A 12,837-nucleotide genomic window follows, 5' to 3' on the forward strand; every position below is an offset into this window, starting at 1 on the left:
CGTTCATATGGAAAAATGGAGGATGGAGGAGGGAGAATTGCAGATATCGAGAAGTGAATATATCACAATATCTTAAGAAGAGAAGTATTTCATTCCCACAGCTCAATAAACAGAAGGTAATCCATGGCAATGATATAATCGCTAATATCACTGAAGGTTTTTTTTTTTTACCGAGATATTACGAATAGATATTGCTTCAAATTGTGTTTCAAATAGTTTCTTTCAAGTCAAATTTCTAACGCGCAACTGAAATAAATACAAGCTGAAATATTAAGTGCTTAAATGTCTATTAGCAGAACTCTTATCCTTAAACTTGAAAAAAAAAAAAAAAAAAAAACTAAACGTGGCGAATAATGACTATTTTCCCTCTGCAAGTGGACTTTAGACACTTTTCATCGATTTATAGGGACAAGACAAAGGTATGTTTACCTCGTACTTCCGAGGAGAAAACCACCGGGGAGAGAGAGAGAGAGAGAGAGAGAGAGAGAGAGAGAGAGAGAGAGAGAGAGAGAGAGAGAGAGATATTTTGGTCGCTGTCAATCAATACATGCCACTCACTGATGAGTTCAAAGTCACAATAATGTATATGAGACTATTAAAAAAAAAGTAAATAATAAAAGTTAAAAAAAAAACAGGGAGCTTTCGGCCGTTTGCACAACGATCCTCTTCAGACAACCGAATAAAAATACTTGTTCTTCTTAAAAAGACAAATTGAATATTTTATTTTTTTTTTACAGTCCAGGAAACCATCGAACAATTTTCCTCGCGAATATGACGGTAATGTGATGACTGTGTCACCGTATCTGTGAGCTCCACCTTTTTTGGCCTTTTTTTTATCATATATTTATCAGAATACCAGTCTCCCCCCTCCCCCACCTTCCCATAATTGTCTGCCTCAAAAGTTTCATTCCAAATGATACATACAATACTATATAAAAAAAAAAATTTGGTCAATCAAAAACATTCCCCCCCCCCCCCCCCCCACAAACCCCCGGTGGAATTCCTCCCTGATAGAGAACCACTGCTAATAGGTGATTCGTGGGTGGCGAACGACTTTCAGCATCGGCGCCTGCTTTTTTTTCCCCCTCCCTTCTCCCTTGTGTTCCTGTTGCTGTTTCTGCGACAACCACTGCCATTTTGGCTGAAGAGGACCGTTGCCCAAACAGTCGAAAGCTCCGTGTTTTTAAACTATTTTTTTTTTTTGTATTTTGTATTTTGAAAAAATACAGCCTCTTATAAATCATCGTAGCTTTCAATTAATTATCTGGTCACGGCATAGCGATGCACCATCGATGCCACTCGCTGTATCTCAATGCATAAAACCAAGGAAATCTGTAGGTAACGCTAACACGAGAAAGGAAAAACAAAATGTCGTAATGAGTAGGAAAAACACGTTGGTTCTTCTTAAGCAGTAGATACCACTCGGCGTAAAACACAAAGAAATACTAGGTAAAACACTTTGGTCTTTGTGAATCAGTCTATGCCACTCGCTGCAAAACGCAAAGAAATAGGTAACACAAGGAAGGGAGAGAGAGAAAAAAAAATGCCATAATGGTTAGGCCTATCGGAGTCTAACTTCCTTCATGACTATGGCTTAGGAACCGAGATTCGGTAACGGCGAAGGATTCTCTTCCCGTTGGGAAACTAATTGATCAAACAATCCTTTACGCTGCAGGGAACCTTGTGGTGCTGGTGGTTCTGCACAGACGCTCTCCTCTACAGATGCCCTCATCATCTCGGGGTCTGAACTCGCTGCCGTTCGTGTCAGCAGGACGATTTGAATTCAAGAAAACATAAATAATGGTTCGTCCGTACAAACAGGATCATTTAAATTCAAAGGAACGTGAAAAATGGTTCGCTCGTATTAATGGGACGATTTGAATTCAACGAACGTAAATAATGGTTTGTTTGTATCAGTTCCAAGGAACGTAAATAATGGTTCGTTCGTATCAACGGGACGATCTAAATTCAAAGGAACGTAAATAATGTTTGGTTGAATTCAAAGGAACGTAAATAATGGTCCGTTCGTATCAGCAGGACGATTTGAATTCAAGAAAGCATAAATAATGGTTCGTCCGTACAAACAGGATGATTTAAATTCAAAGGAACGTAAATAATGGTTCGTTCGTGTCAATGGGACGTTTGAATTCAACTAACGTAAATAATGGTTTGTTTGCATCAATTCAAAGAACGTAAATATATAATGGTTCGTTCATATTCACGGGTCGATTTGAATTCAAAGGAACGTACATAATGGTTCATTCGTATCAATGGAACGACCTGAATTCAAAAGAACGTCAATAATTGTTGGTTCGTATCAACAGGACGATCTGAACTCAAAGGAACGTAAATAATAGTTCGTTCGTATCAACAAGACAATATGAATTCAAAGGAACGCAAATAATGGTTCGTTCGTATCGATGGGACGATTTGAATTCAACGAACGTAAATAATGGTTTGTTTGTATCAATTCAAAGGAACGTAAATATATAATGGTTCGTTCGTATCAACAGGACAATCTGAATTCAAGGAACGAAAACAATAGTTCGTTGGATTCAAAGGAACGTAAATAATGGTTCGTTCGTATCAACGGGACTAACTTAATTCAAAGGAACGTAATTAATTAATTATTCTTATTATTTGTTTTGAGTCAGTGTCATTGATATTCTTCGCAATGACCAGCATATATAATTAGGGAAGAATCATTTGCATCGACAAATTAAAAAAACAATCGACAAATTGCACGAGACACGTCCTCGTCCTTTGCAAGACCGCAAAATAAGTAGAGAAACTCTTCAGAAGAAAAGAGGTCCAAAAAAGAAAAAGAGGAAAAAAGATGAAACACAGGCAAATCGGGAGGACGGGGAATGACAAGTCCTTCTTTCATATTCCCGAAGAGCCGGAAGAGGCATTCAAACCTAAGTTGGGAGACAAAAGCGAAGGGTTCTGCAGCGCATCGATTTCTGATTCTCCTCTCCCGGTCTAAATGAGCATCGAAGCCTCCTGTTGATTTTTCATCTCTCTCTCTCTCATTTTTTTTTTTTTTTTTTTTTTGCTTTTATATATTTTTTTCTCGCGGTGGCTGAATGTCCAAATTAAGTAGTCCGTATCTGTTTGGTTTTCGTTGTGAACTGAACTAATCGAAGTGGCAATCAGAGGGAAATGTATTCCGTGAATGGTAGTGTTTTTCATTCGTTCTTCAAGAGTCACAGCCAACACACACAGCAAGGGAAGACATCGTGTTTCCATAATTTACTTGACTTGCGAATTACAGATTGGCGATTTCAGTTACAGGCGTCTATGACTTAAATTGGATTGATGGAGTGATTTCCTTACCATTATCATATGGCTGAATTATTATTATTATTATTATTATTATTATTATTATTATTATTATTATTATTATTAAGATGAAACCTATTCACATGGAACAAGCACACTAATGGGGCCACTGACTTAAATTTCAAGCTTCCAAAGAATATGATGTTCATCAGGCAAAACTAAGAGGACGTCAAGGGAAATACAGAAAGAAATAAATAGTTAATAAATCACTAAATAGACAAGATAAAGTATTACTAAATAAATTACTAAATAGATAAGGTAATGTATTATTAAATAAATTACTAAATAGATAAGATAAAGTATTAAAATGCAAGGTAAATTTTTGTGATAGGTACTTGCTTTCATGAAAAGAGGAATTCTATGCCAATTCCAGTATTACCCCTAATGAAATGTCTAACATGAATCTTCTCAATTTATTATCAAAGTATACAGCTCAATATTACGGCCTGACTTAGAAATGAGATGAGATGTCCTATTTTATTACCGACGAGAGATAGATTTCTCTTTTCGGTGTTATCAGAAAAACGAGAAAAAGTTAAATTTCGCTTTGGAGACGTGATGTCAACTGCAAGTTTTTCCCTCCCGTTGCCTGCTGGTTTGCCTCTCCCTTCTCTCTCTCGTCTCCCTCTCTCTCTCTCTCTCTCTCTCTCTCTCGCTATCTCTCTCTCCAGGCATAGCAGAGATATACATAATATATATATTATATATATATATATATATATATATATATATATAAAATAAAATATAGAAAGTAAGTACTTTCTTTCTATATTTTGGCGTTTTTATGGGCTCCTTTTACTAGATGATTATAAATATTATATATATATATATATATAGTATATATATATATATATATATATATATATATATATATATATATATATATATATATATATATATATATATATATATATATATATATTTATATATATATATCTAATATATATTCTATTCTATTTATTTATATATATACACACCCACAGAAGAGAGAGAGAGAGAGAGAGAGAGAGAGAGAGAGAGAGAGAGAGAGAGAGAGAGAGAGAGACTCAAATTAACTTTTGTTACATTTCAAACGTACTGTTCCACATCTCTTTCATATCTTTCCTAGTAATTCTGCCTAATGAGCTGAAGACACCTACAGGCTACAGCCAATCCTATACGAATGCATTTGTCGAATACTGATGGAATAACCGACGCCAGAACGTCAGCTGACACTTCCCCAACATCTATCTACCTTTTTTTACCAATTGAGATACCAACTGAGAAAGTGGATAGAACAGAACAGCATAAAGTATTTAGGCACACTGCCAACCGCTGGGATATATGCGGTCATTCGGCAATGACGGGAAAATTGAGAGAGGAAGGGTACAAACGTGTAAGTGGAGGACAATTGTTTGAAGAGGGTAGAAGAATATGAACGGAGGTAGAGTAAAAGGAATTGGGTGCACTGGCGGCCCTAAACCCCCCTAGGGGACATAAAATGGATGGCTGAACTCCGCCGAGAACAAGGGCGGGAGTGAGTGGCTTTTTATCTCCGACCTTCCGGGAGAACTTGTGTAACAACAACAGGCAATCGTATTTTTCGCGCCTTAGAGCTTCTTTAAAGTTGTTCCGTTTTGTCGTTGTTGCTGTTGTTGTATTTGTTGTTCCACTGCGGAACAGAGATATTCAACTCGTTCCCCCGGGCCTGCCTCGCATTCAGTGGAACATTATTTTCACACATGAGTCTCAGACACACAAGTAAAGAAAAAGTGAGTGAGAAAAGTTCCTTAATTTTTTTCATTATGAATGAAATAAGTAATTTTTAATAAAATCGGATTTCGTCTTGTCTCTTACAGTGCAGGTTTGAATTTACTTTTCGGTGAGCGTGACTCCCAACCCCCTCTAAAAAAATAATAACAGGGATGAATTCTTGCTTCAGACTTTTTTCTCTTTTGTCAGTCACAGAAAAAAAAAAAAAATATATATGAACAGAACTTAGGAAAAACGGAAATCACGCAAAGTTCTATGAAAAATCTCTTAACAACAAGTATATTTACCGTTTCACTTTTATCTCTCCCTGGGATATCAATCGCAACACTAAGAGCAAAAAAAAAAAAAAAGAATGGAAAAAGTAGAGAGAGAGAGAGAGAGAGAGAGAGAGAGAGAGAGAGAGAGAGAGAGAGAGAAATTTGGGGAGAATAAATTAGATTCGAGAGTCCAGTCACCAACATAAGGTCTTTTTGTGCCCATTCCTTTTAATTTACCCAACAGCTGCAGTTTTTTTTTTTTTTTTTTTTTTTTTTTTTTTTTTTTTTTTTTTTTTTTTTAAGGGAACTATGTTTTCTTTGGTCAGTTAGGTAAAACGGGCCACTTAACCGAAGCGGAATTTCAAAGTTCCATGTGTGGTTTTTTCATGTAGAGAGAGAGAGAGAGAGAGAGAGAGAGAGAGAGAGAGAGAGACCCCTCGACGACTTAGAGCGAATGACGACTAGGTCGTCACGATGCTTCCAGTCACCGCCGTTTGAAACATTTTAATGGTCGTATTGGCCAAAAGATGGACGCCGTAAAAACGGCAGGAAATTGTGACGGCCAGAAGGACCCTCGTGCCGGTGGGGTACGATGCCGTTAGGACCTGGTTTTGGGGAGAGGGAGGGGGACTCCTACTTTGTTAACGCACGTAGGGGGCTACCGGAGCTGGAGGTTTACTTTGAGGGGGGAGGGCCCCAACGTTCCCCCCTTCCGGGCTTCCGTCTGCCTCTGACAGTTTGTCGTGATTTGCAAAGGGAGGGGAGAGAGAAAGAGAGGGAGAGAGAGAGGAGAGGAGGTAGTTGGAAACTGCTAGGTGGCCGTGGATGCCTTCGCCAGAGAGAGAGAGAGAGAGAGAGAGAGAGAGAGAGAGAGAGAGAGAGACTCATATCACAAGAGTGAAAGAGGGAGAAAGGGACAGGCATAAGAAAACTGAAAATAAAAGGAACAGTTACAAGGAGTTACAAGGATTAGGATGTCTCATAGAATTGTTTGTCCATCCGAGAAGACATCGTGTGCTCACTTATCTGTACGAGCAGGTTTTACTGTGCATTCACAGTGTCTTAATAATTTCGTCTAGCTTTCTTTTAAACTCTTCAACACTAGTTTCTATCCATCATTTCTTGCCTGGTTTTCGTTCAATCGTTATGTTACGAACCTAGCCAGAGAGAGAGAGAGAGAGAGAGAGAGAGACTCAAATCCCAAATCACAAGAGTGAAAGAGGGAGAAAGGCAGCGGCGTAACAAGATTGAAAAAAAAAGAAAGAAAAGAGAAACAGTTCGATCGTTCTGTTACGTGCCAAACCCAATAAACTGGAATTGGTGTAAACACATAGTAATCCACTAACAGAATTATTCTATCCCTATTCGACCTTCAATATATTTGTGTGGGGCTTCGTACTGGAGTTTTTATTTTTCATTTTGACAAAAGAGCAACACGGAACAGCGAGAATGTATTATTCTTCACCCTGAGAGAAACGCCAATGGGACAATGAGAAGAATCTCTCTCGTTCGTCGATCATATTTCTGAGCATTACTGTTTAATAATTATTCTATCTAAGAACAACCAGCCTATTTTGTGTAATGTTTCAGATCCGGGAAATCTTGATTGAGCGTCAGTTTAAATCTTAAGATGGCTTGCTTGGTCGCTTTTTTAAAATTGCCGATTTCAAGAACACAGCTATTGCTGAAAGATAAAGATTGGCTTATAATCCTAACTAGTTTCTATTCAAAGTGATTCTCTCTCTCTCTCTCTCTCTCTCTCTCTCTCTCTCTCTCTCACAAACACACATACACAATGAGATGAATAAAAATTCGACCTCTCCACTCATCTGATTAGTGAAGAAGCTGAATTTGGATTTCTTTCAGCTTAATGTCGATAGGAAATTCGTGGGCACTGCCGTTCATGAAGACTGTGTGTGTTGTCTCGTCGTCCTAATTCACTCCCTACTTTAATAATCTACCACTAAAGTATTTATCCTAACTAGCAATCATATGCATACAGAAATTATTTATGATAAATTCGTAAAGTAACTAAGTCTAGGGGCAGAACCAGCTCCGTTTCAGGGAATCCCTTCTCACCTCCATCCCCTTCGGAGGAGGGAGGACGGAGGGAAGGTAAGATGAAACCCTATTATAAACCATCTTAGGGGTCCTCACTATAACCCTCCCAAGTTTCATGCCCATCGGACCAGCAGCCGTTTGGCCGTGATTGAATGACAGACGGACGGACAGATATATAACGCCCATTATAGTATTATAATAAGATACTGAAGAAATTAAGCTGCGACCGAATTGAAAAGAACCTCATTATCAAATCGAGTCATGAAATAGTGCAAGATCCATAATAACAGTTCAAGCGCTCGTGCATCTGAGAGTGAGGGACGAATTTTGGGAATTATACTTCGTAAACACCCATTTCAATTCTTCACCCCTCTCCTACCGCCGCTCATACCTGCATCACCTCCTACTCTCCGCATTACCCCACACGGATCTTCAATAATGAAGGAGTGGAGATAAAATTTCCTGAGGATCACGACATTCCAGAAGCATCATCTGGAGGGATATCAGGGATAAAGAATGGCCTTGCGACGGAGAGAGAGAGAGAGAGAGAGAGAGAGAGAGAGAGAGAGAGAGAGAGAAGGAATAAGTGAGAGAAAATTTGAGGGGAGAGAGAGAGAGAGAGAGGAGGAATAAGTGAGAGAAAATTGGAGGAGAGAGAGAGAGAGAGAGAGAGAGGAATGTGTAAGAGAAAGAAAGGAGAGAGAGAACGAGAGAAAAGGAATGAAGGAATGAATGAGAGAGAGAGAGAGAGAGAGAGAGAGAGAGCTAAATCCTACGACTTGGAAAAAAAAATGAAGGTTATAAACGTCGTAGTTACAAATTTCCCTTTATTCTTTGCTCGACCGTTGTACCTTTTCGTTCTTTGTGAAATAATGCGCCTGCGAATCGAGATGACAGAAGAATCATGAATTCCGAGGAGTCGGAATTCGCAGGAGGAGGAGGAGGAGGAGGAGGAGGAGGAGGAGGAAGAAGAAAAATCATTTAACAGAACGACCGAACCCTTATAAATAAGCCGAGCGCTAAATTGCCCAGGCAATTGGTGGAGTACAGAGGTATTGCCGGGCATTCGGGCAAGTGCCAATTGAACCATGACGCAGTCAATATCCTCGCCCGAGGAGATGTATCTCGCCAGGCAAAAGGAAAGCAATTACAATGCTCGGGAATTACACAGCTACGGAGAGAGAGAGAGAGAGAGAGAGAGAGAGAGAGAGAGAGAGAGAGAGAGAGCAAGGAACCGCGAGCACTGTGGCTTTATATCAATCAGGTCGGGAGAGATTACGGTGATTAGCAGCTGGAAGGGGAGATAGGGGGGAGAGAAGGGGGAGAAAAGTTCCCTTTGGAGGAGAATGGTAGGAGGAAAAGGACTTCCCTCTTTGCCTTTGAGGAGTTGAGGAATGGGGGTTGAGTTGGGGGGAGGGGGAGAAGGTAGGAAGTTCCACCCTTGGAGGGAAACAGTAGGAAGACAGAATTTTCTTCTATTTACCTTTGAGGAGTTAAGGAATGGGGTTGAAGTGGCGGTGGGGGGGGGGAGTGGGGGGAAAGGGAGGAGGAGACGGAGGGAGGGTTTAGGTAGTAGCTGGAAAGTGTGTGTGTGGGGGGGGGGGGGGGGAAGTTTCCTCATAAGAAAAAGGTAAGAGGGAAAGAATTTCTTTTCCCCTTTGCCTTTGAGGAGTTAAGGAATCAGGGTGATGGGTGGAGGGGTTTGGGGGAAGAGGAGTCGGAGGTAGTGAGGGAGGGAGGGACTTGATATAAAAGAAGAAATTTCTGTGGATGAGGAATAGTTTTGGCCCGAAAAGAAAATGTTTATGAGGGCGCTGGGAGGAGATCTTAAGAGGGTAGGGAATTAGAGAGGGTTGGAGAGAGAGAAAGAGAGAAAAAAGTTAAGATTAAGGCCAGGATGGAAGGGAATGGGTAAATGAAAAACTAGAGAGATAAAAGTCCATTCAAAGAAGACCAAATAGTGATCAAAATCAACTCTAAAATCACTTATACTAAAAAGATTTAGATTAAGACAATCTTGATTTATTCTGCTTAGAATTTCTACTGTTCTCAAATATAATATAGAGGGTGTCCATAAGTCCTAGTACCATTCTAGGCAATAAATACTTGTAATAGTACCAGAACTTTATGGACACCCTGTATTATTGACTTCGAAATCATCATACTTATATATATAATATATATTAACCCTGATCTTTTTATTTTTGGTAGAAGATAATAAGGGAGATATCAATAATGTTTCACCATTTTTTTAAAGGTTGGATTCTCTGTTGAGAACTGGAGTCCTCTTTATAAATAACCAAACTTACAAGAAGAAAAAAAAAAATTTCACTTTGCCTAAATTGGGACGTGTGTCAATTTGAGTATATTTATATCTTCAATATTCAGAAGATCAACCCCTATTTATATGGAACGAACCTATAAGGGTCACTGACTTAAAATTCAACCTTCCAAGGAATATGGTAATCATTTGAAAGATACTGCAGTGGATAATAAAAAATATAGAGAGAATAGGTCAGGCACACAAATAATAAACTAAATAAATAAACAAGTAAAAATATTATTCAATAAAGTTAAATAGTAAAAGATATTATTCAATAAAGTTAAATAGGTAAAAATATTATTCAATAAAGTAAATGGTGAAATTTTTAGGCTATTAATAACTAATATAACTAACATAACTGCTGATCAAGAGAAAACCTCGATATTTTCAAATTCAAAAGAGGAGGAATTACTGTACACTCAAGAAAATTTGCGGGATGACTCAGCCATTGTAGGAAGCTGACGTAAGAAAACAAAATACATCGGAGAGCATGATGTCGGTTCTGTAAGATATGAGAATAACTGCTTAAACAGTCGGAATCTTGGCTTCATCTCCAAAACCTTTTAGTATAGGAAGCATTAATGAGAAATGGAGACGGGGAGGGGGCGGGAAGCGAGAAACCTCTTAAGATTGCCATTAACTCCATTAGCGATTTTGGATATCGTACTATCCCGGATGAACGTACCGTATTTTTCCTTCCTGACTCAAACCCTTCCCTAAAGGAGTGGTTAAGATAATAGGCATAACAACTGCTAAGAATGACGAGGCAAAACTACACAAAACAAGCATAATCACTGCAAAGAATGAGCAAACAAAACTACACAAAACAAGCATAATCCTGCTAAGAATAGCAATGCATAATCACTGCTAAGAACGAGGAAACAAAACTACACCAAACAATCAAAATCGCTGCTAAGAATAGCAATGCAAAACCGTACAAAAATTAAGGGACGAGTTCACTCAGCGGGTAAACATTTCTCTCTTGGCAACGAAAAGGATATTGCATAGAATCATGCATAGACTTTCCAACTAAGATGCAACGCATTACTACCCTAATAATATTGTCCTTGAATTTTAATACATTTTTATCTGTTTATTGATCTACTTTTTCATTTTTAATAAGGAAGACCTCTTCTCTCTGTATTGCCCTTTACCGCCTCTTACTTCTTCCTAATGAACACCTTAATATTCTTTGGAAGCTTCAATTTCAAGTCCGTGGTCCCTTTGGTGGGCTTGTTCCAAACGAATAGGTTTCATCTTCTGAATAATAATAATAATAATAATAATAATAATAATAATAATAATAATAATAATAATAATAATAATAATAATAATAATAATGAAGAAACAAATCTGTAGTTATGTGAATGTACATATATTTAAATTTTAAAACTTTGAAATTTAAAAATATATATGTACATTTGCATAACTGTGGATTTGTTTCTCCATTTGAAGACTCTTGCTACTATGAGGATTTTTAATAATAATAATAATAAAAATAATAATAATAATAATAATAATAACAATAATATTATAATAGGAGGAGGAGGAGGAAAGCCAGAAATGGCAGTAGAAGCAGGAGATGAACCGGAACAAATTGTCTTGAGCCTTCCAAAAGAAGAAAAGGACACCATCAGCAGAACAGAAAAGGAATATTTCAAACTGAACGCCATTAATGCGGCAATAATAATAATAATAATAATAATAATAATAAAATAATATAACCTTGGAACAGTATAATAAACATAAGAATTGCTCCGAGAGTGACTCACCATTGAGGGCAGGCAGCTTGGACCCCTTGTTCTGCGACCTCCTGACGTAGAGTAGGACGATGAACACCAGCAGGAGGAAAAACATCGTCGCCCCAACGAGCACTATAAACCACGCCTCCCTGACGACGCCCTCGGAACCGGCGTGCCTATTGGGCCAAGGGGTTGAGCAACGCCGGGTCGGTCTGCAGCCTGATTGGTCGAGAAGTGGGTCCGGAGCCCATCTTGGAGAGCGCCGACAGGCTGACGGCGTAGGTGTGCCCGGGCACCAGAGGGGCCAGATGGTAGCTGAACGTGGACGAGTTGACCGTCTTGTTGCTGAACACGACCGTCTCGTTCACCAGAGCGACGATCTGCAATGAGGAATGAAGGACGCCGTCAGTTAGGTTTAAGAGGTGGGCGTATATAACAGAAGTTTCTTCGGCGCAATCGACTTTTCTGTAAAGCCGCTATAGCGTATAATCAAGGCCACCGAAAATAGATCTATCTCTTGGTGGTCTGCATAATGCTGTATGAGCCGCGGCCCATGGAACTTTAACCAGAAGCACGATAATAACTTAACTTTAAAATTAAATAAACTAAAAACTACTGATGGTAGAGGGCTGCAATTTGGTACGCTTGATGATTGGAGGGTGGATGATCAACATACCAATTTGCAGCCCTCTATCCTCAATAGTGTTCAGGATTTGACAGACAAAGTGCAGACGGACAGACATAGCCGGCACAATATTTATTTTAAACTAAACTAAAAAGATAATACAGAGCTTAAACTATACGATAAACTTAGTATAATTAAATTTATCTGAAATTAAAGCTGCAATAGAAGACAATATGGAATGAGTGATTAATTAGTAAAGTATCAGCTAGGTTTCAGAGAAGGATGTATATGCAAAAAGTTAATACAGTCCTTCAAGTAAACGATAAACAACAGGATGATTTAATTTTACCTGATATGGCAGCTGGAGGACAGAAAAGGGAGAGAGGGAAAGGCAAAAGTTCAGGTGGAAAGATAAATTATTGAATGACATGAAGAAAAAGGGGGAAAGAGAACAAGATGTACAGGACGGAGGAAGATGGGGAAGGCTGACTAGAAACAGCGACCCCAAATAGAAATGTGAAAAGCTGAAGGCAAAGAAGAAGAAGATGACAGCTACAATATCAAAACAAATGGATGAGAGGTTACTTACTAATTAGACAATCACTATTTCCAAACGACCGGAAAAACTCCTCGCCGTGTTTACAACCGAATCCTTATTAGCATACGGCCGACTTCCCTCACGACTCATATAAAACTAAGGGCCGCTAGTTCCTCTCTCTCTCTCTCTCTCTCTCT

The 12,837-nt window shown here is 38.8% G+C and overlaps 1 protein-coding gene across 1 annotated transcript in view; it reads right to left on the minus strand.

Annotated features, from left to right (window-relative positions):
• Positions 1-12,837, minus strand: part of LOC135196484 (roundabout homolog 1-like) — a 695,873-nt gene that overhangs the window by 36,283 nt on the left and 646,753 nt on the right. Inside the window, 2 exon segments of the mRNA XM_064223337.1 lie at positions 11,508-11,658; positions 11,660-11,857. Of these exon segments, the coding sequence (XP_064079407.1) occupies positions 11,508-11,658; positions 11,660-11,857 (349 nt within the window).

This window comes from Macrobrachium nipponense, chromosome 17 (assembly GCF_015104395.2).
Source record: "Macrobrachium nipponense isolate FS-2020 chromosome 17, ASM1510439v2, whole genome shotgun sequence".
Lineage (NCBI taxonomy): Eukaryota > Metazoa > Arthropoda > Malacostraca > Decapoda > Palaemonidae > Macrobrachium > Macrobrachium nipponense.